Source organism: Vigna angularis, chromosome 5, assembly GCF_016808095.1.
Source record: "Vigna angularis cultivar LongXiaoDou No.4 chromosome 5, ASM1680809v1, whole genome shotgun sequence".
NCBI classification, from domain to species: Eukaryota; Viridiplantae; Streptophyta; class Magnoliopsida; order Fabales; family Fabaceae; genus Vigna; species Vigna angularis.
Genome location: NC_068974.1, coordinates 1,637,866 through 1,663,452, shown reverse-complemented (window position 1 = coordinate 1,663,452; position 25,587 = coordinate 1,637,866). Strand labels below are relative to the sequence as shown.

The following is a 25,587-nucleotide window of genomic DNA, read 5'->3' as shown; positions in this document are numbered from 1 at the left end:
CTGCATGTGCCTAGGATGTCGATGCTTAATTTTGAGGAATTGTGTTAGTAGAAAATTACCGGAGCGATGAACTTGAATTTCAACCCCAGTGAACTTTAATTCATCTATTTTTACCTCTTTAATTTCATCTGTATGCAAATCTTACTTGTGTTGTAAAATTAATCGCTAAATTAGTAAACTTTAATCAATCTGTGAATCAAAACAAATCCCTTGGGAAAACGATATTCGGACTTACTGATTTATTACTTGTACGATTCGGTACGCTTGCCGAGGTCTCAACACTAACTCGGTTCTACGTAAAACCGAGGCATAAACCGGTGTCCAAACCTGCTCCACTTTACAGTTGATGGGACTGATAAGAGCTATTAAATCGGTTGCTCAGCAACCGATGCCTAAAAAGCACTACTAACTCGGTTTTGATGAAAACCGAGGCATGTGCTCCTTCTCCATTTCACTTCCACCGCCCAACATCTTCTTTTTCCCTCCCTTGTGCTCACACTTCTCCCAACATATTCCGTGCTCTCACTTCTTCTCTATCGTGCTCTCCCACTCTTCCCTCCGTTCTCTCCCATTCTACTGTAGCCTCCGCCGCTGCCTCCGCCACTGCTGCCTCCGCCGCTCCAGATCGCCATCGCTAAGCCGCTCCAGATCGCCAAGCTGCTCCAGATCGGCGAGCCCTCCGCCATTGCTGCCTCCGAAAACGAGATCCATTCGGCTGTTCGCGAAAACCCTATCGCCAGGAGCCGCCACCTCGTCGTGCGACGGCTGCACAGCTTCCACCTCGTCTGAGTGTGTCGCCTCTGGAGGGAAGAGCAAGCGGTGGCCGTTAGGGTTTGATTCGCGGCGTCGTCTGAGGTTGCTGATTCGCAGCGGCCATGGAGGTTGAACAAGTTGCGATTTGGGTTTTTCTGATGTTGATGGTGGTGGTGCGAGTTAGGGTTTGATGACGGCGGAGGAGGAGGAGAAGCGGTAGAGGAAAATGCGGAGGGCGCGGCGACTCTGCGGCGGGATTTTTGCTTGATCTGTGTTTTGGGCGCGGCGGGATTTTTGCTTCATCTGTGTTTTGGGTGGTCTTGTAAAACTTTAGTGTTGTTGTTTTTCTTCTATGTAATATTGAATAAATATGATATGATCTCGTGTTTGTAGAAGAAAGACCTTTTCTTAGTTCCACAAACATTGAATGGATTTGCCTGCAAGGTGCATTATCAGTGTTCAATGCTTTCTGCTTTCAACATTGCATTATCAGATTTTGTTTGTGTTCAATGCTTGCTTTCTGCTTTCAATTTCTGCGTTTTTTGCTTTCAACACACTGCTTTCACTGTACCGCCTCGGTTCAGGTCCTAACCGAGGCAGGAGAATATGAGATATTGACTCGGCTGACAACCGAGGCAAAAAGAGATAGAGTTTTTACCTCGTGTGGATATGCACCGGTTACAGAACCGGTGTTTATAAGCGTAAGTAACCGAGGCCATATCCCTCTAATGTACTAGTGAATGTAATATAACTTCTTCTATGAAAGTCAAAATATTGATATATACAGTATCTTTTGTGTTAAGCTTTGTTCGGATCCCAAATCAATCGTTTGACATTATTTATAATCAATCATCAAAACCTTTGAGAAATGGTTTATTTTGAAATATAGAGTTATATTATTATTTTGTTTTCGAAAAGCATGTTGAACAGTGTAACGAGAAAGAAATATTTTAAATGTTTAAGGTCTCAATTCCTAGACATGTGGAGATATTGAGTATTGAATATGGTAGGAACAATTGGTATTACATGAAATATCCATATTAGATTATGGGTAGCCGAAGGGCTTGACATGCATATATAATTTATCTGGAAAATAATGAAACATGCATGTTTAATAAAGTTTGAGAGGAAAAGTTTATTTTTGATTGATAGAAGACGATGAAGAGTGAGAAAACATGTTATTGTATTTCATTGAATTTTCTATAACTCGGAGGTACAATCTGTGTTGAGAAAGGTGACTGTGTTGCGTTGTGTGTCATAGCCAATCAAGATGTCCTGCTGTGCCAAATTCCCCAAAATGGCTTGAGAACCTGAACGGAAAGCCAAACATATGACAGTTTCCCTGACCTTGATAAAGGTATTTACAGAATACAATTTCACAGTTCCACCACCTTTAAAATGTGCAAACACTGTTGGTATATGATATTCTTCACCAGGTGTAATTCCGAAGCATAACCTCAAACCTTTTTGTGGGCTATTAGTACGAGGTAAATTAACTGCATTTACCATTTCTCCTTCCAAACTTGAGTAAACCTCATCTGGCAAAATAACTTATCGTTGTCCCTGACTCAATAAAGATGTTTCTATCTTCACCATTTCTGGGAAACTCTATTCTCTTGCTTCCCACACTGATTGCTTCCATCACCACGAAGTACATGGACGGCCGTGCTATGTTTCTGATTAAAGGGGTTGAAACGGCACCTTCAACAGAAACCTCACCACTATCTCCAAAATGGAGATAGCTAGGTTTTGCATCTCCTTCATACATTGGCGTCAAACAATAGGAAAACGTCCCACCTATTTTAGGTTTCAACTGACCTGCAAGTGAGAAAGCTCCGATTCCAAGGCCAACTATGCCAGAGCTTTGCTCACCAAAGATTCCGTAGTTGTTGTGTCCACATCCAATCACAGTTTGGGGAAATGCTACAGGAACATTTTTAGTACTGAAAGTTAGAGTAATGGTGTCCCAACTGAAATCTCCTTCTGAAGTTGATCCATCACCATAAGTCACTTTATATGCACAGCGCTTTCCATTGTTAAAATTGCAAAAAGTATGTGACGCACTCAGACAATCAGCAGAAACACAAGGGATAGTACTGTATGTCCTTGAAGTTGACGGATCAAATATGGGTCTGTCTTGTTTGTAACAGTCTTTACAAGGCTGACATTGCATCCAAATTATGTCTGAACCAGTATCAACTATACCAAGGATTTGGACTGGTGGAGTTCCAACTGAATAGTTCAGCAGGAATTCTCCTGAAACTGGTGTTATAGTACCCTCAACATCGTTTGAGTCTAGGTTGAAGTAATTAGCACGATGGATGGAACGAAGAATGGCATTTTCAACTCGTTGGAAATGAGTTTCCGTGGGACGATAAAATGGTGATTTTGGTGAATCACGGTGGATGTGTTAGTATTTGAAGGTTGTGAAAGGAGTAGTTGATGGGATAGAGAAAATGTAGAGATAGTTGAATGTAGAACTAGTAGTTGGAAGAAGTGTTGTAGTTGTCTTTAGTTGTAGTAGATGTTGGTTCATACAAATGATAGATGTTGGCTACATACAAATGGTAGATGTTGGCTTCATACATCAAATGGTAGAGTTCATGGGTATTTATAGACCCATAGATTATTCTAGAACATACTAGCCACAACTTATGTGGAATGTTCTAGATTTTTACCTATGTAGAATATTCTTAATTTTTCTTCCTATCTTAGGTTTTTTTAGAATATTCTAGAACTTGTATTACATTTCAATTCTTCTATCTAAGGAGCTTCTACATTCTTCTAGAATTTACATTACACTTTAATACTCCTCCTTAATGCAAATTCGGTAACTCCAAGCATTGTGCGCAATAGTTCAAATCTTGGTCTTGGTAATGCCTTTGTAAATATATCTGCAATTTGGTCTTCTGTTGGACAGTACTCGAGTCGTATTTGTTTAGTTGTCTCTTCATCTCGAATGAAGTGATATTTAATGGCTATGTGTTTTGTTCTTTGATGATTTTAGTACCTTTCTTTGTCTCCACCATGACAGTTCCTTTGCCTCGAGACTCCACTGTGGTGCCATTTCCTAGCCGAACTTTGACATTGACAGATTTATCAATGTCTTTGAAGATGCTTTGATCTTTCGCCATGTGATTGCTGCATCCACTATCCAAGTACCAACTTCCTTCTCTACTAGGAGATTCTTGATTGGCGTAGAATAAGAGTTTCTCTTGATTATCTTCTTCAGCAAAGTTTGCTTGATGTCTATTTTTACTACGACAATACTTCTCTATGTGACCAAACTTCTTGCAATACTTGCATTGAGGTTTTCCATGATGCCAACAATCTTTTTCCAAGTGACTTGTCTTTTTACATATGCCACATGGAGGATATTTTTCTTGACGAGTCATAGAGAAGCTTCTAGGATTTTCTTTATTTCTAGAAATTTCTTCTCTACTTTTATCTCCTTCATATTCTTTATTCTGAGACCGTAATTTTAGTTTTGATTGAAAGGCATTTTCAACCGAGTCTTCTTCATGCCTTTTCAATTTTTGTTCATAAGCTTCAAGAGAGCCCATTAGTTGTGTGATTGACAATGTAGCCAAATCTTTTGTTTGTTCAATTGCGGTTGCGATTGCATCATACTTTTGGGGAATAGAAATTAAAATTTTCTCAACGATCTTTTTGTCAAGAATATTTTCCCCATAGGCTCTCATCTGACTAACTATTTCTTTTATTCTAGAATAGTAGTCTTTAATGGTCTCAAATTCTTTCATTCTTAATAATTCAAACTCTCGTCTTAGAGAATGAAGTTTAATATTGCGTACCTCGTCACTTCCTTGAAACTCCTCTTGTATTGTGTTCCAAGCTTGTTTTGCACTTGTGGCACCAATTATCCTTGGAAAAATTGTGTCATCAACTGCTTGTTGAAGAACAAATAAAGCCCTTGAATCCTTCTGCTTGTTTTCTTTCAACTCCTTCTTTTGAGCTGCAGTAAGAGTAGAGGTGTCTTCTGGAATAGTGAATCCCTCTTCTATGATATCCCATAAATCTTGAGAGCGGAAGAATGTCTTCATTTTGACACTCCAAAAATCATAACTTTCTCCTTTGAAAATAGGTACTGGAATTGATGATGTTTGATTAGTAGTAGCCATTGTTGAGAATATATTTGGGAGTAGTAGAATGAGTTATAGTTTTGTTTGAGGTAGTTGAAAATTTTATCTACACCCAGTAGATGACCGAACGTAGCTCTGGTACCACTGTTAGTATTTGAAGGTTGTGAAAGGAGTAGTTGATGGGATAGAGAAAATGTAGAGATAGTTGAATGTAGAACTAGTAGTTGGAAGAAGTGTTGTAGTTGTCTTTAGTTGTAGTAGATGTTGGTTCATACAAATGATAGATGTTGGCTACATACAAATGGTAGATGTTGGCTTCATACATCAAATGGTAGAGTTTATGGGTATTTATAGACCCATAGATTATTCTAGAACATACTAGCCACAACTTATGTGGAATGTTCTAGATTTTTACCTATGTAGAATATTCTTGATTTTTCTTCCTTTCTTAGGTTTTTCTAGAATATTCTAGAACTTGTATTACATTTCAATTCTTCTATCTAAGGAGCTTCTACATTCTTCTAGAATTTGCATTACACTTTAATAGGATCATCTCCACACTAAAACTGCTTTTAAGGGCTTTTGAAAAGGAAATGTTTTGAAGAAATACCAAGACAATGAAAAAAGATGAATAACGTACAACCATTGTCATCATGTACATGCATAAGTTTAGTTGATAAACAAACAACCGCTTCAAATGGATTTGTAATTATTGCTGCTTTCTTATATAGTGACTGTGAAATTATCTGCAATAATTGTTATCAGTATTTAATACCTTATATCGGATATATTCTTCATTAGCATCAACACGCTTTTTTTACTATACATTTAGCCTTGATGTCAAAAATTAATGCAAAATTGAATTTCTTGCAAAATTCTTCCATGTTCTGATATGTTTCCAAGCTAAGTCCAGATGAATGAAAAACCTAACAATTTGTTATATACCTTCATTGGAGATCTTGTGATCCAAAAGTAAATATTCAAAGAATATCAGGTTTATATTAGTAGGTGAAATTCAATTTGAAAATCTAACAATTATATATATATATATATATATATATATATATATATATATATATATATATATATATATATATATATATATATATATATATATATATATCAGGTTTATATTAGTAGGTGAAATTCAATTTGAAAATCTAACAATTTATTTTATATATATATATATTCCTTTTATGATTGAAGACATTTGTAATAATAATTGCTTGGAACCCTTTTTTGTTAATATAACACATATTCTTATTATTAAGATATAGTGTTTTAATTTGAAACGGTATGAATGAAAAAAGTATTATATAAAAATTTTAGTATTAATCTCAAATATGGATTACACACAGAATAAGCATTCTAATTAACATGTATTGCTTTTTCCGCAATTTGTAGTAATTGAAAAACTGTGTCGAATGTTTTGCTGACAAATATTAATTAGTGCTTAAAATTAATTTTTTAGAAATATTTATATGGCCAAGAGTGTTTCTTAATAAGATTGAGTTTGAAAATATATAAGAGAATTTTCTATTAGAGTATTTTGATGGATATTTTAATATATGAGAGGGTATGAAATTGTTGGTGTTTGATAGGAATATAATAATAATAAACTATGAGTCAAATTCATATTATATATATATATATATATATATGTTTGTTAATGCAAGTATCAGTTGGTACATTTTAACAATGTGTACTAGGTTTTAGTAGATAAAAATATTCTTATATATCATGGATTCTAAGTTTTAAGGTTAAGGGTATTTTAATAATTTTCATTCTCAAAACTAAAAAAAAGAAACCCCAAACCCTTACTCACCTCTCTCGTTGCTCTCAACCCTTTCTCTTTCATCCCTCTCACTCCATTCTTTTCTCTATCATCACCCCCAATTGAAAAAATCAGAAACATTTGCCGTTTAAACAATCTTACAAAAAATGATTTTATATAATTTTTGTCTTATCTAATTTTATACAATTTTCAAAAGAATAGAAGGAATTGGTAATTGACTTGGAAAAAATCAGAAATACTCGCGGTTAAACAATTTCTTACAAAAAATGATTTTATAATGAGTTTTCATTTTATAATTTTTATCTTATCTAATTTTATCTCATTTTCACAAGCATAATGACATTCGAATGAATTGGTAATTGGCTTGGAGGGTTTTTTTTAGAGATGATAGATGAAATTAGAAAGGTTAGTGAAGATGGTGAAATTGAGGAGATCTTGAATGAACCTTTGTCTGAAGGTGAATATGTCAATGACTCAACTCTTTACAAAGGCAAATTTTTAAAGGCAAGTGTTTCTGATTTTTTCAATTGGGCTACAGTAGGGATGACAGAGAAAAGGTTGGAGTGAGAGAAATGAAAAGAAAGGGTTGAGAGGAATGAGAGACGTGAGTAAGGGTTTGAGTTTTTTTTTTTAGTTTTGAGAATAAAAATTATTAAAATATCATTAACCTTAAAATTTAGAATCCATGATATATAAGGGTATTTTTGTCTACTAAAAGTCAGTACACATTACTAAAATCTACCAACTGAAAAACAGGCGTACGCGTGTTAGCAAACCCCATATATATATATATAGGTCTACAAATCTAAGTGTGTTTATAAAAAAAACAGATATAAAAAATGACCGGTGACAATTTAGTAAATAAAAGACTATTATTAAAGTCTGTTAGAGACTTAAAAGACTTAAAATAGATATAATTTACATATGTTACCTTTTATCAGACTTAAATTAGTATTATTAAGTCTGGTAACATTGGAATAAACTTAAAAAAAATGTTTTAACCTAAAAAAAATCTAAGAAATTTGTAAACCCTTTTCACTTCCCAGGAAACAAACTTTAGCATCAACTTGTCATCTCGTATTGCAGCACCGGCCTCCCCACTGGTAACCTCCACGTATTGGACCCTCTCCTCTCCTCCCCTTCCACCCTTCTTGGCCGTGAGAGGGCCATCGTCATCAACTTGGAGCACATCAAGGCCATCATCAACGCCCATGAGGTCCTCCTCCTCAACTCACGTGACCCCTCCGTCACCCCCTTCGTCCAAGAGCTCAAGGCTAGGATCCTTCGCTACCACCAGGCCTTCTCCTCTTCCAAACACCACGACCACCACACTGACTCCGACCACGACCACGACGACGACCCTGATGCCATCAAGATTCTCCCTTTCTAGTCCGTGATCATGGAGGTCTGCCTTGAAGCCGCCTGTAGCATATTGGAGAACGAGGTCCGTGCTTCCCTCTTCTCTTCTCTTCATTTCCTTCCGACAATTTCCCTCTATTTTTACCCTAAATCTCTCTCTCCCTCTGATGACTCACAGCAAAGATGTTGGAGCAGAAGGCTCATCCCGCCTTGGACAAGCTCACATCCTCTTCTCTCTTCTCTTCATTTCCTGCCGACAATTCACTCAGGAAGGTCGTTAGGATATTCATGTCAGTGTTATTGGACGACTTGAGCACCTAGGACGAGTGCATGTTGTTGGAACTGGCATAGACATTAGACAGTGTTTTGGGTATTCCTCACGTCACGCTTCATACAGATTTAGTAAAGAATATGAACAAAGGCTGAAGCAGGAGATCACAAAGGAGATCACGCAGGAGATCACAAAGAAGGTCAGGACAAATTTGTATCATGAAGTCGCTTTAGAAGTGACTGAAAGGGTGATGCGTCAGTTTCAACAATAGTTTGAGAGTTATGGCATGCGTCTGCAGCCATCTCTAGTAGTCGAATATGTTGTGCCTCCCATAGGTAAAATTAATAATCATTTTTGTTTATTAATTTACTTTTTGTATAATCTAACATTTAATTTGACAGGTAGAAGCGACAAAGGAAGTTGTTCAGCTCCAAGCATCTCAAGGAACGACATGGACAAGACTTGTCCATGTCAGCTATATGTTGAGATAGCCACTCTAGTTCATGGTATGCAACTAGGAAAAGATGAGGTGAAGGTCACGGTCAATGAAATTGTCGTACCAGATGTGTTTGTTCCTGTGCCAACAGATGAGATTGTCATTGTGGCACGGGCATTTTAGTCTTTCGTCGCTTGGTCCTAGATCTTTGGTTGGTTCTATTTTTGACTCCTCGCACTAGTGCAATAAAGGGAAATGACACCGGTTAATTTCGCTTATAGGCACCGATTCTACCACTACAAGAATGATTGAGATTACCGACGGTCATAATTCGTCGGTAATGTATAAAATCCGTCGGTAATTAGCATTTACCGACGGCTTACCGACGGCCAAAATACCGTCGGTAAAAACGTTGTCGGTAAACTTTATCGACGGATTTTTGGCCGTCGGTAATTACCGAAGGCTTTTGGTCGTCGGTAAAGCCTTCGGTAATTACCGAAGGATCTAGGCCTTCGGTAAATGTCGCGACCTGGTTCATCTTCTTCCTCTTCCTTCGTCGTTGTGTAATTTTTTTTTTTCATTTCCACGAACTCCGCCACCAAAACGGCGTCACGCTTCCAGCAAGCTTTGAAGAGGCAACCTTGGTCCAACAAGTTTGGAGATGGGGCTGGACACGCTGGCAACAAGGAGGGTGCACACGGAAGTTGAGCTTGCAAGGAGAATCCAGTAGCTTGATTGCAGGTCTAGCTTGACGGTCCAGAAGAGGGCAGTGTATCCAGCAGAAACCTACGTACAACCTTCACGTTTCCAGCGTCCAGCAACACTTGGAAGCACTTCACGGGCTGAAGGGGATTGAATGGAAGGGGGTGCATCAATTAGAAGAGGGGAACGTCGTTGGAGAATTGCACGTCCACAAGAAGTGATCCAGCAGGCTGCACGTCCAAGAATGCCACGGTCCAGCAGAGCAAGGGGCTTCCGCGGAGAAGGAGAGGCACGTATTGGGTTGCCACGTCCAGCGGTGGTGGAGAGAACGGTGGTAGAGAGAAATGAGAGGAGAAGTGTTTGCCACATATATTGGCATTAGATGCGAAGCTGGTTTCGAAAAATTCTGATTTTTTACCGACGGCCAGAGGCCTTCGGTAAATCAGTCGGTAATCTCGTCCAGCGAAATAATGGGCGGGAAAAGTCCCGCTCTTTTTACCGACGGCCAAAAGCCTTCGGTAAATCCGTCGGTAATCTCATCCGCGAAATAATGGGTGGGAAAAATCCCGCTCTTTTTATCGACGGCCCAAAGCCTTCAGTAAATCCGTCGGTAATGCACATAAAAACACCGTCGGAAATTAAGATATATCGACGGATATGGATCCGTCGGTAAAAATCCGTCGGTAATATTAATATTTTTTGTAACCGAGGCATATACAGGCGAGGTAAAAAGTCTACCTTTTTTGCCTCGGTTCTGAACCGAGACATAAAGATATATGTTTTTGCTTCGGTTAAAATACAACCGAGCTAGTAGAGGGTGTTTCTTTTTTATTCTGCTAGACTTTGGCCTCGGTTTATTGTTGAACCGAGTTAGTAAGAGGGTTTTTTTTTTAAACAAATAAAGCAATGGTTGTGAGAGTTTCGTGTTTATGAAAACAAATTAATGATGCATCTGTAGAAGGTGGGGCTCCCCAATTGACGCCAGGTACAGCTGGAATAGGTTGTGGAACTGCATTTGTCCACGATTGATCAATTGTACCGGGCCACTGGCCATCAGCAGTAATAACACCAGGATTATAGTCAGTGATGGCATAATCACCAACAGAAGCTTCCTCCTCCTCTTGTTGCTTAGCCTCCTCTGGTTCTCTATAGAAGAACAAGTCCACCTGCATCAAACAAAAGATTAAGAAAACAAACTCCTTCAATATCCTCCCAAAAATCTGCATCTCTCTAAATTATACCCAATAAGCTCATTAACAATGCCACTAAGAAAAACAAACCAAGAGAATACTCACCATAACATCCCATTTGAGGCCAGGACGAATGGTACCCCTCATTTGCAACACCATCCTGGCAAGAAGCCAAAAGAGACACCCAATGGTGTGTTTGCCCTTGTTGTTGGTAGGAATCCCAATGTCCACATACCTCATGGGTGAGTCAGTGTCATAGAAAGCAATGGTTGGAATGTTTCCAAGAGCACCTTCCTTAATGGGCTACAAAAATAAACCCATGTATGTTAAAATCACAACGCAGGCAACATCAAGGAAAGAAAAACACGAAACAAAAAACCAAAAAAATCATCATCCCAAGAGGTGTTGTCCGCAAAACATTGATCACAAAGCAAAAATATAAGCTCTCACAACCATCTTAGGCCTATAAGGGGTACCCGAGGATAGGTGGGAATCGATGGTAGTTGAACTTGGCAGAGGTGGGAATCGGTGATAGAAAGAACATGGGTGTGGTACACGAGGGTCTTCTTCATCCCCGTGGTGCGGTTGCCATGGGCCACAAGGCGGTCCTTTCCAGTAGCCCTTCTCGGTGGCGCGGTTGGTCATGGATCCATTTCCATACTTGTGGTCCATCACGCTGAAGAAGTACCATTCCAAGTCCTTTGTCTTCAGCTTCGACAGAGCTAAAAAGCAAAAATAAGTTAAAAGACACTTTGAATCCTTTGAACCAAACCCTATTGCTAACAATTCGACACCACAAAAAAGGGAAAAATGCTAACGAGGAAGGTCCCAAGACTCGAGCTTGTAGACATCAACCACTGCGATGTGTCGTATCGGGACAGGTTTTCGGTGATCTTGCGCTTCAGGTTCAGGTAGAACCGGTGGAATCGGAAGCCGGGACCCATAGGTGCCATGGATTGGATTCAAGAGAGATGAATCGCTGAGAGAGAAAAAGAGTGAAAGAAAATTGGGGATTAGAGCTTTCCGGTGATCTTGCGCTTCAGGTTCAGGTAGAACACCACCAACTCTTCGTCGATGCGGTGGAATCGGAAACCGGGACCCATAGGTGCCATGGATTGGATTCAAAAGAGATGAATCGCTGAGAGAGAAAAATAGTGAAAGAAAATTAGGGATTAGGGCTTTCGTTTATGATTGATGAAGAGGGAGAAGGTGGCAGTGAGAATAGTCGGTGGCGGCGATGTCGACAAACGGCAGAGACGACGACAGCGTTGGACGACGACGCTAGAGGCAGTGAAGGTGAGAAGAGAGGACGTTCAACCGTGAGAGGGAGAAGTGGAACAGTGGATTCGCGAAGAAGAAGCAATGAAGCAATGACGAAGCAGCAGCGCGAAGAAATGAACAAACTCTGATAATTTTGAAGCTCTACAGCACCGGTTATGAACGAAACGATGCTTAAAATGAAAAATCTGAAGCTTATATGCTTCGGTCAGAAAGGAATCGAAGCTGATGAATATTTTGGCACCGGGTCTAATTTCACCGAGGTGGCAGCTGAGGCTTTATGTCTCAGTTATGTGGGAAACCGAGGTAGTATCACATTTTCATAAAGTTGTCAGCCAAAAAGCCTGAACTCGTATCACTTTTTCATGAAGTTGACACCTTTTAGGCACCTGTTCTGCTTGTAACCGAGGTTGTAACTCTGTTCTGCACCGGTTCTGCATGCAACCGAGGCCTATAAGGTCTAGTTTATTACAAAACTGCCACCGCCTTGTGATAGGCAACGGTTTGGTGTAAAGTGAGGTATATTGTGTGAGTTTAAAAGCAAAAATTGTATTAGTGTCGATATGGACTCCTACTATATACTTCTCAATTTTAAGCTTTACTTCTTATTAACGTAAGAACATAACTATTTTTTCATGTAACAGTAGACAGGTCGAGAGAGTCCTACACCGAAAAAGATTCAATTATTTGAGGACGATCCTCTTGGTGCGTTACACGAGCTTTCTGACATCATTGCAGATGCGTCGATGATTGTTCCATGGGTCTTACTATATTTGGAAGAGACTTAGAGATCCCATTGTACTTGCATAAGCAAGATGTTCAGGAGCTTGCGTCGGGGAGAGAAGAGCTTAATATTACCCTCGTTCAGTTGTGGATGATGTAACTCTATGAGCACTTATTTATATAGATCGATTTATCAAGTTACATATATCAGATCATTTATTGATTTCAGGTATATGTTTGGTGTAACTAACAAGATGGGGTTTAATGGTATATGAGTTCATTGACCCCCAAATGACTAACGAAGGAAATAAATTTGATGGCATCCAAGCATATATCACCAGTTGTTTTGCAATGGGGAAGGAGCTATATTTTATCCCTATATAGTTGGGTAAGTGAAATTTTTAAATTTTAAAGTTTCATTTGTGATTTTAGTATATAACAATTAAGTTTTTACCAATTTCATGTATCATTGGCAGCTACTTGTGGTTTCCATAACGAAGAACATAGTTGTATGGTTTTGTTCATTGCACAAATCTCTTCTCAACCCTTTCAAACAAGTAGTAGATTGGTAAGAACCTCAATGTCTGGACTTTCTTCCTTATATAAATGTATTCTAATGCAATTTTTTTAATAGTTTCCTTGCAACATATATGATGTTGTCTAGGAGATCAACTGCTAAAGCTAAAAAGCTTGCATGGTTGGCTCTTAAGTTTTGGTCTTTTAGTCCATACTTTGTTACATTTTGTACCATTTCAGTGATGTTCCTTAACATTTTATAATTATGATATATATTGTAGTGTAATATACAAAGCGGGTCATATGAGTGGGGTTACTACATCATGTATTAGATGATGACCATTATTCATGTCCATGTTACCAGTGGATGAGAAATGGTAATATTTGATTTTATTGATTTTTTTTATCTATAGTTTAGAATTCGTATACACTAATTGAAATCATTATGTCTTATGCAGAGATTTAATTCTACTACTCCAATTCCAAACAAGTCCCTTAAATCCATAAGGAAAGCACTTGCAAAATATGTAATTCAACTCTATCATAGTATGTAGATATTAGTATATAGTTAGCTCTACATTAGCATATTTATAATTAGGTTAACTTTTTACATTGGTTTGATTTATGCTTCTAAATTGATTTATGATTATAATTTTATGTCCATTGAATTGATTTATGATTTATTATAATTTTCATTGAAAATATGCTTTTGGACTGTTCTGGACAATTTTAAAATATGTAGGTCTGTTTTTGTAGTTGAGATTGTTGTAGAAACAGACATGTTTTTTAAAACAAATCACCTAGAATATGTCTCAGTTCTGACCATAACCGAGGCAGAAAGCCCTCTATGGCATCGATTTTGGCCACAACCGAGGCAGAAATGTTGACGAAAAACAAAGAAAAACATCTACTGCCTCAATTCAACCATAACAAAGGGAGAAGCCCCCCCCCCCCCCCCCCCCCCCTACTGCCTCGGTTCACAAGCAACTGAGGCCAAAAGTCTGGCGAAAATAAAAAATAAATTAGGAACAACCTCTATTGCCTCGGTTGTAGTTGAACCGAGGCAAAAAGCTTACCACTTTTTTCCTCGCCTGTATATATCTCGGTTGTGGAACCACTACGAATAGGCGAAAATAACTGTTGTAGTTTCACATTACTGCATTGGTGATTTAAGGAGTTGAGAAAGACTTTGAAGATTGGAAGGTTTAACGAGTGAAAGTCTTTAAATGTAGTTGATTTTTGTCTATAAAATTTTGAATCAAGAGGGGTGTTAAAAATGTGATTCAAACAATTTTTGGGTTATGTGTAGTTACTTTAGTCTTTTTTACAATTTTATAAGTAATTATTGTTTATTTAAACTATTTTCCACGAACTTCGAGACCTCAGTTACAAAGAAACCAAAGTCATTCACCTCTTTTGAACTCAGTTAACACAAAACTGAAGTCTAAAAGTGTATCAAAAGTTTCAAAATTGATATTTTTATTTATTTATTTATTTGAAAAGGACATATGACTTCGGTTGAAAATGAATCAGATAAACCCTTTATGTCTCAGTTCTACGAACAACGAACAACTGAGATCATATCTCTTAAGAATTTCAAAATTGTCACTTTAATATACTCAAGATAGGATACAATTTGGCTAAGAATAGATATAGCTCAGCCAAAGTAGGTTACAGCTCGACCAAGGTCGAAACAACTAGACCAAGGTTGGTTACATCTTTTTTCTTGTTAAAATATGTCATTTTTGTGTTAATGAATAATCTATACACATTGATACAAGTAATAATAAAGCACATAAATTACTTTCATTTATCCAATTTCTCTGAGTAAAAAATTATTTACTCTTGCTTTATTTGTATTTTAACTTTATACATATTTAATTATGAAAAATCATGTTAAAAATAATATAAAATAAAACAAAATAAGAATTAAAGAAAGAACTTTAAATAAATAATTCGATATAGATCAATATATCACTGAAAAATAAAATAACAAAAATTATAAATTAATATAGAGGATGAGATAAATTAAATAACACAATTATAAATATGATAAATAAACTAGGATTCTTTGTAATTAATGATAAATTAAATGACAATTATAAATTAATATAGAAGACTATAATGTAACTAAAGATGGATTACATGACATCATTTTAAATTAATAAACATGACCAATACGTAGTTAAAAATAAATTAAATGTAATAATTATAAACAAATAAATAAAATTAATGTGTAATTAGAGATAAATTAAATTATATAATTATAAATAAACAATATTAGTTTTTAAGTAGAGATAAATTAAATTATATAATTATAAATAAATAAATAATATTATTTTTTAAGTAGAGATAAATTAAATTATACAGTTAGAAATAAAGTGTTTAATATATTTTTTATCTTCAAACTATTTTAAAAAACTGATTTGTCCATAAACTAAATATATATTTATTTCATCCTTGCCTTTTTTTTAAAAAAATAATGTAAAACATGTTTTCAATCACCAAATTTCATCCTTGCCTTTTTTCGAAATAATATAAAACATTTTTTCAACCACCAAATAACATGTGGAAGTCATATTCTAGTTTACTTGTCACACGGTAAACACTGTGATCGATTAAGAATGAAACATATGGACAAGGGAATCACTGAATTAGTTAAATCGAAATGGAGTAGATTACAACAAATGGGAATGACATGGTAGCTTTGGAAGAAAAGCTAAAAAAAAGGCTAAAATTGAATATAAATTTGGATCAAAGATGAATTCAGCCATATCAATATACTTAAGTAGGGAATTATAAAGAAAACTAAGCATGTATATCATAGAAGATGAAAGGGATATAGATTGTGAAAGGAAATTGGAGAGAATGAAATTTTCCAGTGGGCTTAGGATGGTAAATTTCAATGAAAAATCAGTGATGACACAAAAATCTAAGATCAAATTGCTAGAAAAGGAAACTCTAATTCTATTTACTTCCACTCAATGATTAAATAAGGGAGAATTAAAAATCTAATTAAAGGTGTGGAACGAATTTGGTCAGAGAACCAAAATCAATTCAAGGATTTGTAAGGGAGCTATTTATGGGTAGTTTAGGGGTTTCTTGTAGTTTAAGGTGTGAAACATGCACGTTTAATAAAATTTGAGAGGAAAAGTTTATTTTTGATTGATAGAAGACGATGAAGAGTGAGAAAACGTGTTATTCTGTTTCATTGAAATTTCTATAACTCGGAGGTACAATCTGTGTTGAGAAAGGTGACTGTGTTATGTTGTGTGTCATAGCCAACCAAGATGTCCTGCTGTGCCAAATACCCCAAAATGGCTTCAAAACCTGAACGGAAAGCCAAACAAATAATAGTTTCCCTGACCTTGACAAAGGTGTTGATAGAATGCCATTGCACAGCTCCACCACCTTTAAAATGTGCAAACACTGTTGGTATATGATATTCTTCACCAGCTGTAATTTCGAAGCACAACCTCAAACCTTTTTGTGGGCTATTAGTACGAGGTAAATTAACTAAATTTACCATTTCTCCTTCCAAACCTGAGTAAACCTCATCTGGCAAATAAGTGATCGTTGTCCCTGAGTCAATAAAGATGTTTCCATCTTCACCATTTCTGGGAAACTCTATTCTCTTGCTTCCCACACTGATTGCTTCCATCACCACGTAGTACATGGATGGCCGTGCTATGTTTATGAATAAAGGGGTTGAAACGGTACCTTCAATAACCTCACCACGATCTCCAAAATGGAGATAGCTAGGTTTTGCTTCTCCTTCATACATTGGCGTCAAACAATAGGAAAACGTTCCACCTGTTTTAGGTTTTAACTGACTTGCAAGTGAGAAAGGTCCGTTTCCAAGGCCAACTATGCCAGAGCTTTGCTCACCAAAGATTCCATAGTTGTTGTGTCCACATCCAATCACAGTTTGGGGAAATGCTACAGGAACATTTTTAGTACTGGAAGTTAGAGTAATGGTGTCCCAACTGAAATCTCCTTCTGAAGTTGATCCATCACCATAAGTCACTTTATATGTACAGTGCTTTCCATTGTTAAAATTGCAGAAAGTATGTGTCCCACTCAGACATTCAGCAGCAACACAAGGGATATTACTGTATGTCCTTGAAGTTGAAGAATCAAATATGGGTCTGTCTTGTTTGTAACAGTTTTCACAAGGTTGACATTGCATCCAAATTAAGTTTGAACCAGTATCAACTATACCAAGGATTTGGACTGGGGGAGTTCCAACTGAATAGTTCATCAGGAATTCTCCTAAAACTGGTGTTATAGTGCTCTCAACATCGTTTGAGTCTAGGTTGAAGTAATTAGCGCGGTGGATGGAACGAAGAATGGCATTTTCAACTCGTTGGAAATGAGTTTCCGTGGGACGATAAAATGGTGATTTTGGTGAATCACGGTAGATCAGCTCCACACTAAAACTGCTTTTAAGGGCTTTTGAGAAGGAAATGTTTTGAAGAAATACCAAGACAATGAGAAAAGATGAATAACGTACAACCATTGTCATCATGTACATGCATAAGATTAGTTGATAAACAAACAACTGCTTCAAATGGATTTGTAATTGTTGGTGCCTTCTTATATCGTGACTGTGAAATTATCTGCAATAAATGTTATCGGTATTTAATACCTTATATCTGATATATTCATGATTAGCATTAACGTCCATTTTTTACTATACATTTAGTCTTGATTTCAATAATTAATGCAAAATTTAATTTCTTGCAAAATTCTACATGTTCTGATATGTTTCCAAGCTAAGTGTAGATGAATGAAAAAACTAACAATTTGTTATATATACCTTTATTGGAGATCTTGTGATCCAAAAGTAAATATTCAAAGAATATCATGTTTATATTAGTAGGTGAAATTCAATTTGAACAACCTAACAATTTATTGTATATATATATATATATATATATATATATATATATATATATATATATATATATATATATATATATATATATATATATATATATATTTATATATATATGACTTTTGATAAAAAAAATTAAAATAATTTATTTATGGTTTTTTTTATTTTCTAATTTTTAATTAATCTATATGTTACACTTATGTTGGATTCTTAATAGCATCATAACATACTTTATGGAAGAGTTTTGATGCATCAAATAATTTTGATTCATGAAAAGATACAACTACATTATTAAAAACGTTGCAATTATTTTGTCATATATTTCTAAACAATCACAGCTTATGTGTGAGCATGCTCAAACAATGAGTAAGGAAATGAGTAAGGAGTTTTAGACCTTTGCAAATAAAATAGTTTATTCAAATGATCAAAAAGTAAAATAACACTTGGGAGAAAACCAATCCCTCTCTTAGCAATCATTATATATATGATGTATTATTCACTTCGGAGTCTATACTTTTGTAGAAGGAGAAAGGAGTGTTTAAAATGTGTTTGACCTTGACTCATAAGTGATATGAGACTTTTAGGTGTGATAGGAAGATAAGTCTTTTAGTCGAGATCTAAAAAACATGAGTCGTCATTCTCAATAGAAAGCTTAAGGAACCTTAATTGACGATCTATGTTGGTAATACTGTAGAGTTATTGGGGAAAAGTAAATCACGTATAGATTTGGCCAATAATCTGTGTCTCATTGGAGAAGCAAGCATATAGACACCAAGTTTATTTTTTTCAAGGATTTAGTCAACAAGGATTGAATCAAACTAAAGCATTTTAAGACACACTAGTACAAAAATGGAAGATCTAAGAAGTTGAGAAAGTCTTTGAATAAATGTTATCAGTATTTAATACCTTATATCTGATATATTCTTGATTACCATCAACACCCTTTTTTGACTATACATTTAGTCTTGATTTTAATAATAATGCAAAATTTGATTTTTTGCAAAATTCTTCCATGTTCTGATATGTTTCCAAGCTAAGTGCAGATGAATGAAAAACCTAACTATTTATTATATATACCTTTATTGGAGATCTTGTGATCCAAAAGTAGATATTAAAAGAATATCAGGTTTATATTAGTAGGTGAAATTCAATTTTAACAACCTAACAATTTATTTTATATATATATATATATATTCCTTTTATGATTGAGGACATTTGTAGTAATAATTGGTTGCAACATTATTTTTGTTAATATAACACATATTCTTATTGTTAAAATATATAGTGTTTTAATTTGAAACGGTATGTATGAAAAAAGAATTATATAAAAAAATTTAGTATTAATCTTAAATATGGATTACACACAGAATAAACCTTATAATTAACAAGTATTGCTTTTTGTAATTGAAAAACTGTGTCGAATGTTTTGCTAACAAATATTAATTAGTCCTTAAAATTAATTTTTTAGAAATATTCATTTCTATGATATATGGCCAAGACTGTTTCTAATAAGATTTAGTTTGCAAATATAAAAGAAAATTTCCTAATAGTATTTTGATGGATTTTAATATATGAGAGGGTATCAAATTGTTGGTGTATTCTTTATGATGCGTGGATATATATATGTATGTAACTTACATACGAATACATCCGTATGTAATTTATATACGGATACATCCTTATGTAATTTACATACGGATAATTCGTATGTAATTTACATAAACCTTTTTTACATATGAATTTTTATTTGTATTTAATTCGTATGTAATAGTATTTTATATACAGATACATCCGTATGTAAATTATCTAAGCCTTTTTTGCATATGAATTTTTATCCGTATTTAATTCGTATGTAACACTATTTTATATACAGATTTTGGAGGTTACATACGGATTTTAATCGTATGTAACTATGATTTTTCTTGTAGTGTTGATTTTGTGGTTGATCTTATTGTGGTTGAATATTATTGTATGGTTGATTTTGGGGTTGAAAAAATTGTTGTACAGTTGCAGCTGCTGGAAGCAGAAGGTACTACATTGGCGCCAATAAAGCCTTGAAATTGAGAGGTCATCTGTCAAATTTGCTCATCATGGGTTGCTACTTCCGTTTGGAGGTTAAAAATGTCTTCTATAATTGGTTGCTAAGTAGAAGATGTATGTGTCTGTTGTATGTAACTATCTACAAGGCAATTGCAGCTCGAGCTTATCTCTTCCAATTCGAAGAAACCAACCAGGGTTTCCTAAATTGCGATTTTAAACCTCCAACCAACAACGACCAAAAATAGGTCAATGTAACAACAACTAGAGAAAACAAAAAAACAAAAAAAATCTCAAAGCTTCGATTACTCACTGCCTTCGATCCTCAACGACAAATCAAATGTGATTCTACACAACTTGCGATGGCAATGTCAACGAAGAAACACTGATGGCAACTCGATCAAAATGTCGCTACGACAACAGATCCCAATTGTGTGAGCAAGAGGGAGAAAGCCAATCTCATGATTGGGAGAGTCGAAGGGACAACTTATCTGTGAGCAAGAGGGAAAAATGAGTTTTGTCGAGAGAGAGGGGATAATTTCGAGATTTCCTTTTAGGTTTTATGGCAGTTTCAATTTTATTTTTTAATTGTCTTTTTTAAATCCGTATGAAATATCAGCATGTAAGGTTTTATCCACTTACATACGGATCTATCCTTAGGAAACTTCGAACTCAAAGGCGCCAACACTACATAAAGATATTACATACGAAAAATCTGCATGTAAAAGATTTTTCCCATTACATATGGATACATTAGTACAAAAATCGTGTATAACGTCGAATATTTTGGACTTTTAACGATGAATTCACGAACGACGTTATATTAGCAGACATTAAATTGACATCAAATTTAAAAAATTTGACGTTAAGTTAACGTCGAATTTTGTCAATATACGACGTTAACTTAACGTCGAATTTTGTTAATATACGACGCTAATCACCTTTTTTGTTTTTTTAATTAATTGTGATCCTTTTTTACAACTCTACGAGACCTGAAAAACAGAAAAACAACAAATTTCAATTTTTGGTATTTTATAAAGCAAGAACTATGAACGTAGTATCAACAACAAACAACAATAACCAACAACAAACAAGTTCAATCAAAGAACAACAAAATTAAACAAGTTCAACAAATAATTTCTTCAAAACGAAAACGAAAATTAACCTTCAAAAGGTGAGTTCATTGGAATAAAGTGTCGCCACCAATGATAAAGAAAAAAAATGCGCCTACGAAGAACAAAAACACGAAAATAATCGGTCCAAACAAATGAAAATCATACATAAAATACATTTGTATCAAATGAAAGAAAGATTACATATGATAGTCGTCAAACTTCGTTCGAGAAAAGTTTGAGAAGAGAAGAGAAGAAAGTCTCGCGCGCTAAAATAAAGTGAATGAATTTTCAATCTCCCGCTCAAATTTTTATTGAATTCACTAACCTTTTGACGTATAACGCTGGGGCATTCGACGTTTTATATCATTTTACGTCGAATTACAATTCTAAACGACATTTAATAATTACATTTATTTACATAAATGTCACCGGTCATTTTTAAAGTTGGCTATTCAGTGGTTGGAGGTTAAACGTGCGACGTTATACGTTATTTTTTTACTAGTGATATTTTTGTGTGTAACATATTTCCCAATATTTGTATGTAATATCCGTATGTGTAGTTGTATTACATACGGATTTGAATTCATATGTAATAACCCGCAGGTAACCGACTGTTTTCTTGTAGTGCAAGCAGAAGATGAAAATGATTATTGGGATTATTAGTCATGTTTAGAGTAGTGCATGTATGACTCTAAAACTTATTTATATAGTTTAGAACTTATTTGTTCTAATTGACAATCATGTAAACAATATTATTATGTATTAATGTTAAATGCTTGTTTGTTGGTTTAATGTATGTGAAATGGTTGTTTGTGGGTTAAGAGTTACTCTATATATCAATTGCGTGAATGGATAAAATGTCTAGGTCTATTATTGACGGCATTGTCACGCAAACTTTCCTACCATTCTCTGACATGATTACATACAGATATATTCGTATGTACTTTCATACAGATATATTTGTATGTAATTACATACATAATTACATATGGATATATCCATATCTAATTACATGTGAATACCTCCGTATGTAATTACATACGTATATATTCGTATTTAACTTACCTATGCCTCTTTTACATATATATTTTTGTCTGTATGTAACACCACTTTATATACAAATTAATTTTGGAGGTTATATATGGATTTTGGCCGTATATAACTGTGATTTTTCTTGTAATGAATTGGTATTACATCAAATATCTATATTAGATTATGGGTATAAACACTAGTGCAGTAAAGAGAAATGACGCTAGTTATTTTCGATTATACGCAGCGGTTCATGAACCAAGGTATATACAGGCGAAGTAAAAAGGGGTAACCTTTTTGTCTCGGTTCAGAACTGAGGTAGTATGTAGGGGTCTTTTGCTTCGGTAGCTTTTGAACCGAAGCGATAAATGCCTTTTTTCATAAAGTAGGATCTTTTGTCTATTCAAAATAATTTTTTTTATCTGCAATGCACAATGGAGGCGACAAAGAAACGGATGAAGGCGACAACGAACAACCGAAGGCAGTGACGAATGGTTAAAGGCGGCGACGAACAACTAGTGGCGGCGACGAATGGTAGGTGGCGACAACGAACAATGTTCGCGCGAGAGAAATAAAGGGAGAACCGTTCACGCGACAGAAATGGAGCCAACGAAGATGGAAACCACACCAAACACTCGTGCAAGAGAAATGGAGGCTACAAAACAACAACTTCGCCTGAAAGAGAGAATGGTTACGCAAGGAAGAAAAAGGAACATTAGGATAAAATTTCTTACGATGGTGGCCAGTGGTGGAGGAAGCGGCGAAGCCTAGTAGTGGAGGCAGCGATGGCGGCCAACAGCGGCAACTAGTGGTTGAGGTAGAGGCGGTGGAGCGGCAAGGAAACGTTGTTTGCGCAATTGCGAAGCTGCAATTCGCGTTTACTCTTTGACGGAAGAAGAAGAGTGAAAATGTGCTTACTGTGTTATGGATTTGGAATATAACCATCAAAGAGGCTATTACCTCGGTTATAAATAAAATCGATGCGTAAACCTACTAGAAAAAACTCAAAAAAAATTGTAAATGCAAAATTTGAAAATATCTACTAACTATAGGCCTCGGTTCGCGGTTAAACCGAGGCATAAAGGGCCTATGACATCGGTTAAAATGGAACCAAGGCAGTAGAGGTTGAAAAAAGGGACATGGAATGTTCAAAATCAGAGGTTGTTAGTTTCTGGCAGGACATACTGCCTCGGTTGGTTAGAAAACCGAGGCAGTAGACCAATTTCAAAAAGTTGTCAGAGTTTTTCACCTCGGTTGGTCAGAGAACTAAGGCAGTAGGCCTATTTCGAAAAAGATGTCAGAATTTTCGCCTTGGTTGGTCAAAGAACCGAGGTAGTAGCTTCTTTTAATAAAGTTGTGAGCCTAAAAGCTAGTTTTGCAGATAATTTTATGTGGTTTTAGGCATTGGTTGTCTTTATAACTGAGGTTATAGAGGTTTTATGCCTTGGATTCCCTTGAACCAAGGTATATAAGTTCGTTATAACTACAAAAATACCACCGTGTTTTGATAGATTTTGATTTTGTGTAAATCGAAATTTATTATACGAGTTTAAAAGCGAATTTTGTATTAGTGAGAGTACCGAAAGGATTGACACTAATGCATATATAGTTTATATGGAAATAATGAAACATGAATGTTTAATAAAATTTGACAGGAATAGTTTATTTTTTATTGATAGAAGAGGATGAAGAGTGAGAAAACATGTTATTCTATTTGATTGAATTTTCTATAACTCGGAGGTACAATCTGTGTTGAGAAAGGTGACTGTGTTTTGTTGTGTGTCATAGCTAACCAAGATGTCCTGCTGTGCCAAATTCCCAAAAATGGCTTGAAAACCTGAACGGAAAGCCAAACATATGACAGTTTCCCTGACCTTGAGAAAGGTGTTTATAGAATACAATTTCACAGCTCCACCACCTTTAAAATGTGCAAACACTGTTGGTATATGATATTCTTCACCAGCTGTAATTTCGTAGCACAACTTCAAACCTTTTAGTGGGCTATTAGTACGAGGTAAATTAACTGCATTTACCATTTCTCTTTCCAAACTTGAGTAAACCTCATCTGGCAAATAAGTCATCGTTGCCCCTGAGTCAATAAAGATGTTTCCATATTCAACATTTCCGGGAAACTCTATTCTCTTGCTTCCCACACTGATTGCTTCCATCACCACGAAGTACATGGATGGCCGTACTTTGTTTATGATTAAAGGGGTTGAAACGGCACCTTCAACAACCTCACCAAGATCTCCAAAATGGAGATAACTAGGTTTTGCATCTCCTTCATACATTGGCGTCAAACAATAGGAAAACGTTCCACCTGTTTTAGGTTTTAACTGATTTGCAAGTGAGAGAGGTCCGTTTCCAATGCCAACTATGCCAGAGCTTTGCTTACCAAAGATTCCAACGTTATTGTGTCCACATCCAATCACAGTTTGGGGAAATGCTACAGGAACATTTTTAGTACTGGAAGTTAGAGTAATGGTGTCCCAACTGAAATCTCCTTCTGAAAATGATCCATCACCGTAGGTAGCTTTATATGCACAGTGTTTTCTATTGTTAAAATTGCAAAAAGAATTTGGCCCACTCAGACATTCAGCAGCAACACAAGGGATACTACTGTATGTCCTTGAAGTTGAAGGATCAAATATGGGCCTGTCTTGTTTGTAACAGTTTTCACAAGGTTGACATTGCATCCAAATAAAGCTTGCACCAGTATCAACTATACCAAGGATTTGGACTGGTGGAGTTCCAACTGAATAGTTCAGCAGGAATTCTCCTGAAACTGGTGTTATAGTGCCCTCAACATCGTTTGAGTCTAGGTTGAAGTAATTAGCACGATGGATGGAACGAAGAATGGCATTTTCAACTCGTTGGAAATGAGTTTCCGTGGGACGATAAAATGGTGATTTTGGTGAATCACGGTGGATCATCTCCACACTGAAACTGCTTTTAAGAGCTTTTGAGAAAGAAATGTTTTGAAGAAATACAAAGACTATGAGAAAAGATGAATAACGTACAACCATTGTCATCATGTACATGCGTAAGATTAGTTGATAAACAAACAACCGCTTCAAATGGATTTGTAATTGTTGTTGCCTTCTTATATAGTGACTGTGATATTATCTGCAATAAATTTTATCAGTATTTACTACCTTATATCTGATATATTCTTGATTAGCATTAACGTCCATTTTTTACTATACATTTAGTCTTGATTTCAATAATTAATGCAAAATTTAATTTCTTGCAAAATTCTTCCATGTTTCCAAGCTAAGTGCAGATGAATGAAGAAACTAACAATTTGTTATATATACCTTTATTGGAGATCTTGTGAACCAAACGTAATATTAAAAGAATATCATGTTTATATTAGTAGGTGAAAT

General features: G+C 35.6%; 3 protein-coding genes across 3 annotated transcripts; all 3 read right to left on the bottom strand.

The window, feature by feature from the left end:
- Positions 1 to 2,287: 2,287 nt before the first annotated feature.
- On the bottom strand, positions 2,288 to 7,861 carry LOC108339083 (aspartic proteinase CDR1). The gene is made up of 2 exons (XM_017576234.2): positions 7,679 to 7,861; positions 2,288 to 2,914 (listed from the first exon to the last, which is right to left on the bottom strand). The coding sequence occupies exons 1-2, from the start codon at positions 7,859 to 7,861 to the stop codon at positions 2,288 to 2,290; spliced, it is 810 nt and encodes a 269-aa protein (XP_017431723.2).
- Positions 7,862 to 16,343: 8,482 nt separating this feature from the next.
- On the bottom strand, positions 16,344 to 17,642 carry LOC108339087 (aspartic proteinase CDR1). Its single transcript, XM_017576237.1, has one exon. It carries the CDS (start codon positions 17,640 to 17,642, stop codon positions 16,344 to 16,346), a length of 1,299 nt encoding a protein of 432 aa, XP_017431726.1.
- Positions 17,643 to 23,928: 6,286 nt separating this feature from the next.
- On the bottom strand, positions 23,929 to 25,242 carry LOC108339088 (aspartic proteinase CDR1-like). Its single transcript, XM_017576239.2, has one exon. The coding sequence runs from the start codon at positions 25,240 to 25,242 to the stop codon at positions 23,929 to 23,931; it is 1,314 nt and encodes a 437-aa protein (XP_017431728.2).
- Positions 25,243 to 25,587: the final 345 nt, after the last annotated feature.

What these genes read in the sequence shown, in the direction of transcription:
- LOC108339088 (XM_017576239.2), bottom strand. Translation starts at nt 25,242, where the DNA reads ATGTACATGATGACAATGGTTGTACGTTATTCATCTTTTCTCATAGTC.
- LOC108339087 (XM_017576237.1), bottom strand. Translation starts at nt 17,642, where the DNA reads ATGGTTGTACGTTATTCATCTTTTCTCATTGTCTTGGTATTTCTTCAA.
- LOC108339083 (XM_017576234.2), bottom strand. Translation starts at nt 7,861, where the DNA reads ATGGGCGTTGATGATGGCCTTGATGTGCTCCAAGTTGATGACGATGGC. An exon ending in TTTCCTGGGAAGTGAAAAGG is followed by an intron (nt 2,915 to 7,678) that starts GTTTACAAATTT and finishes ATGCAATGTCAG; the next exon opens with CCTTGTAAAGACTGTTACAA.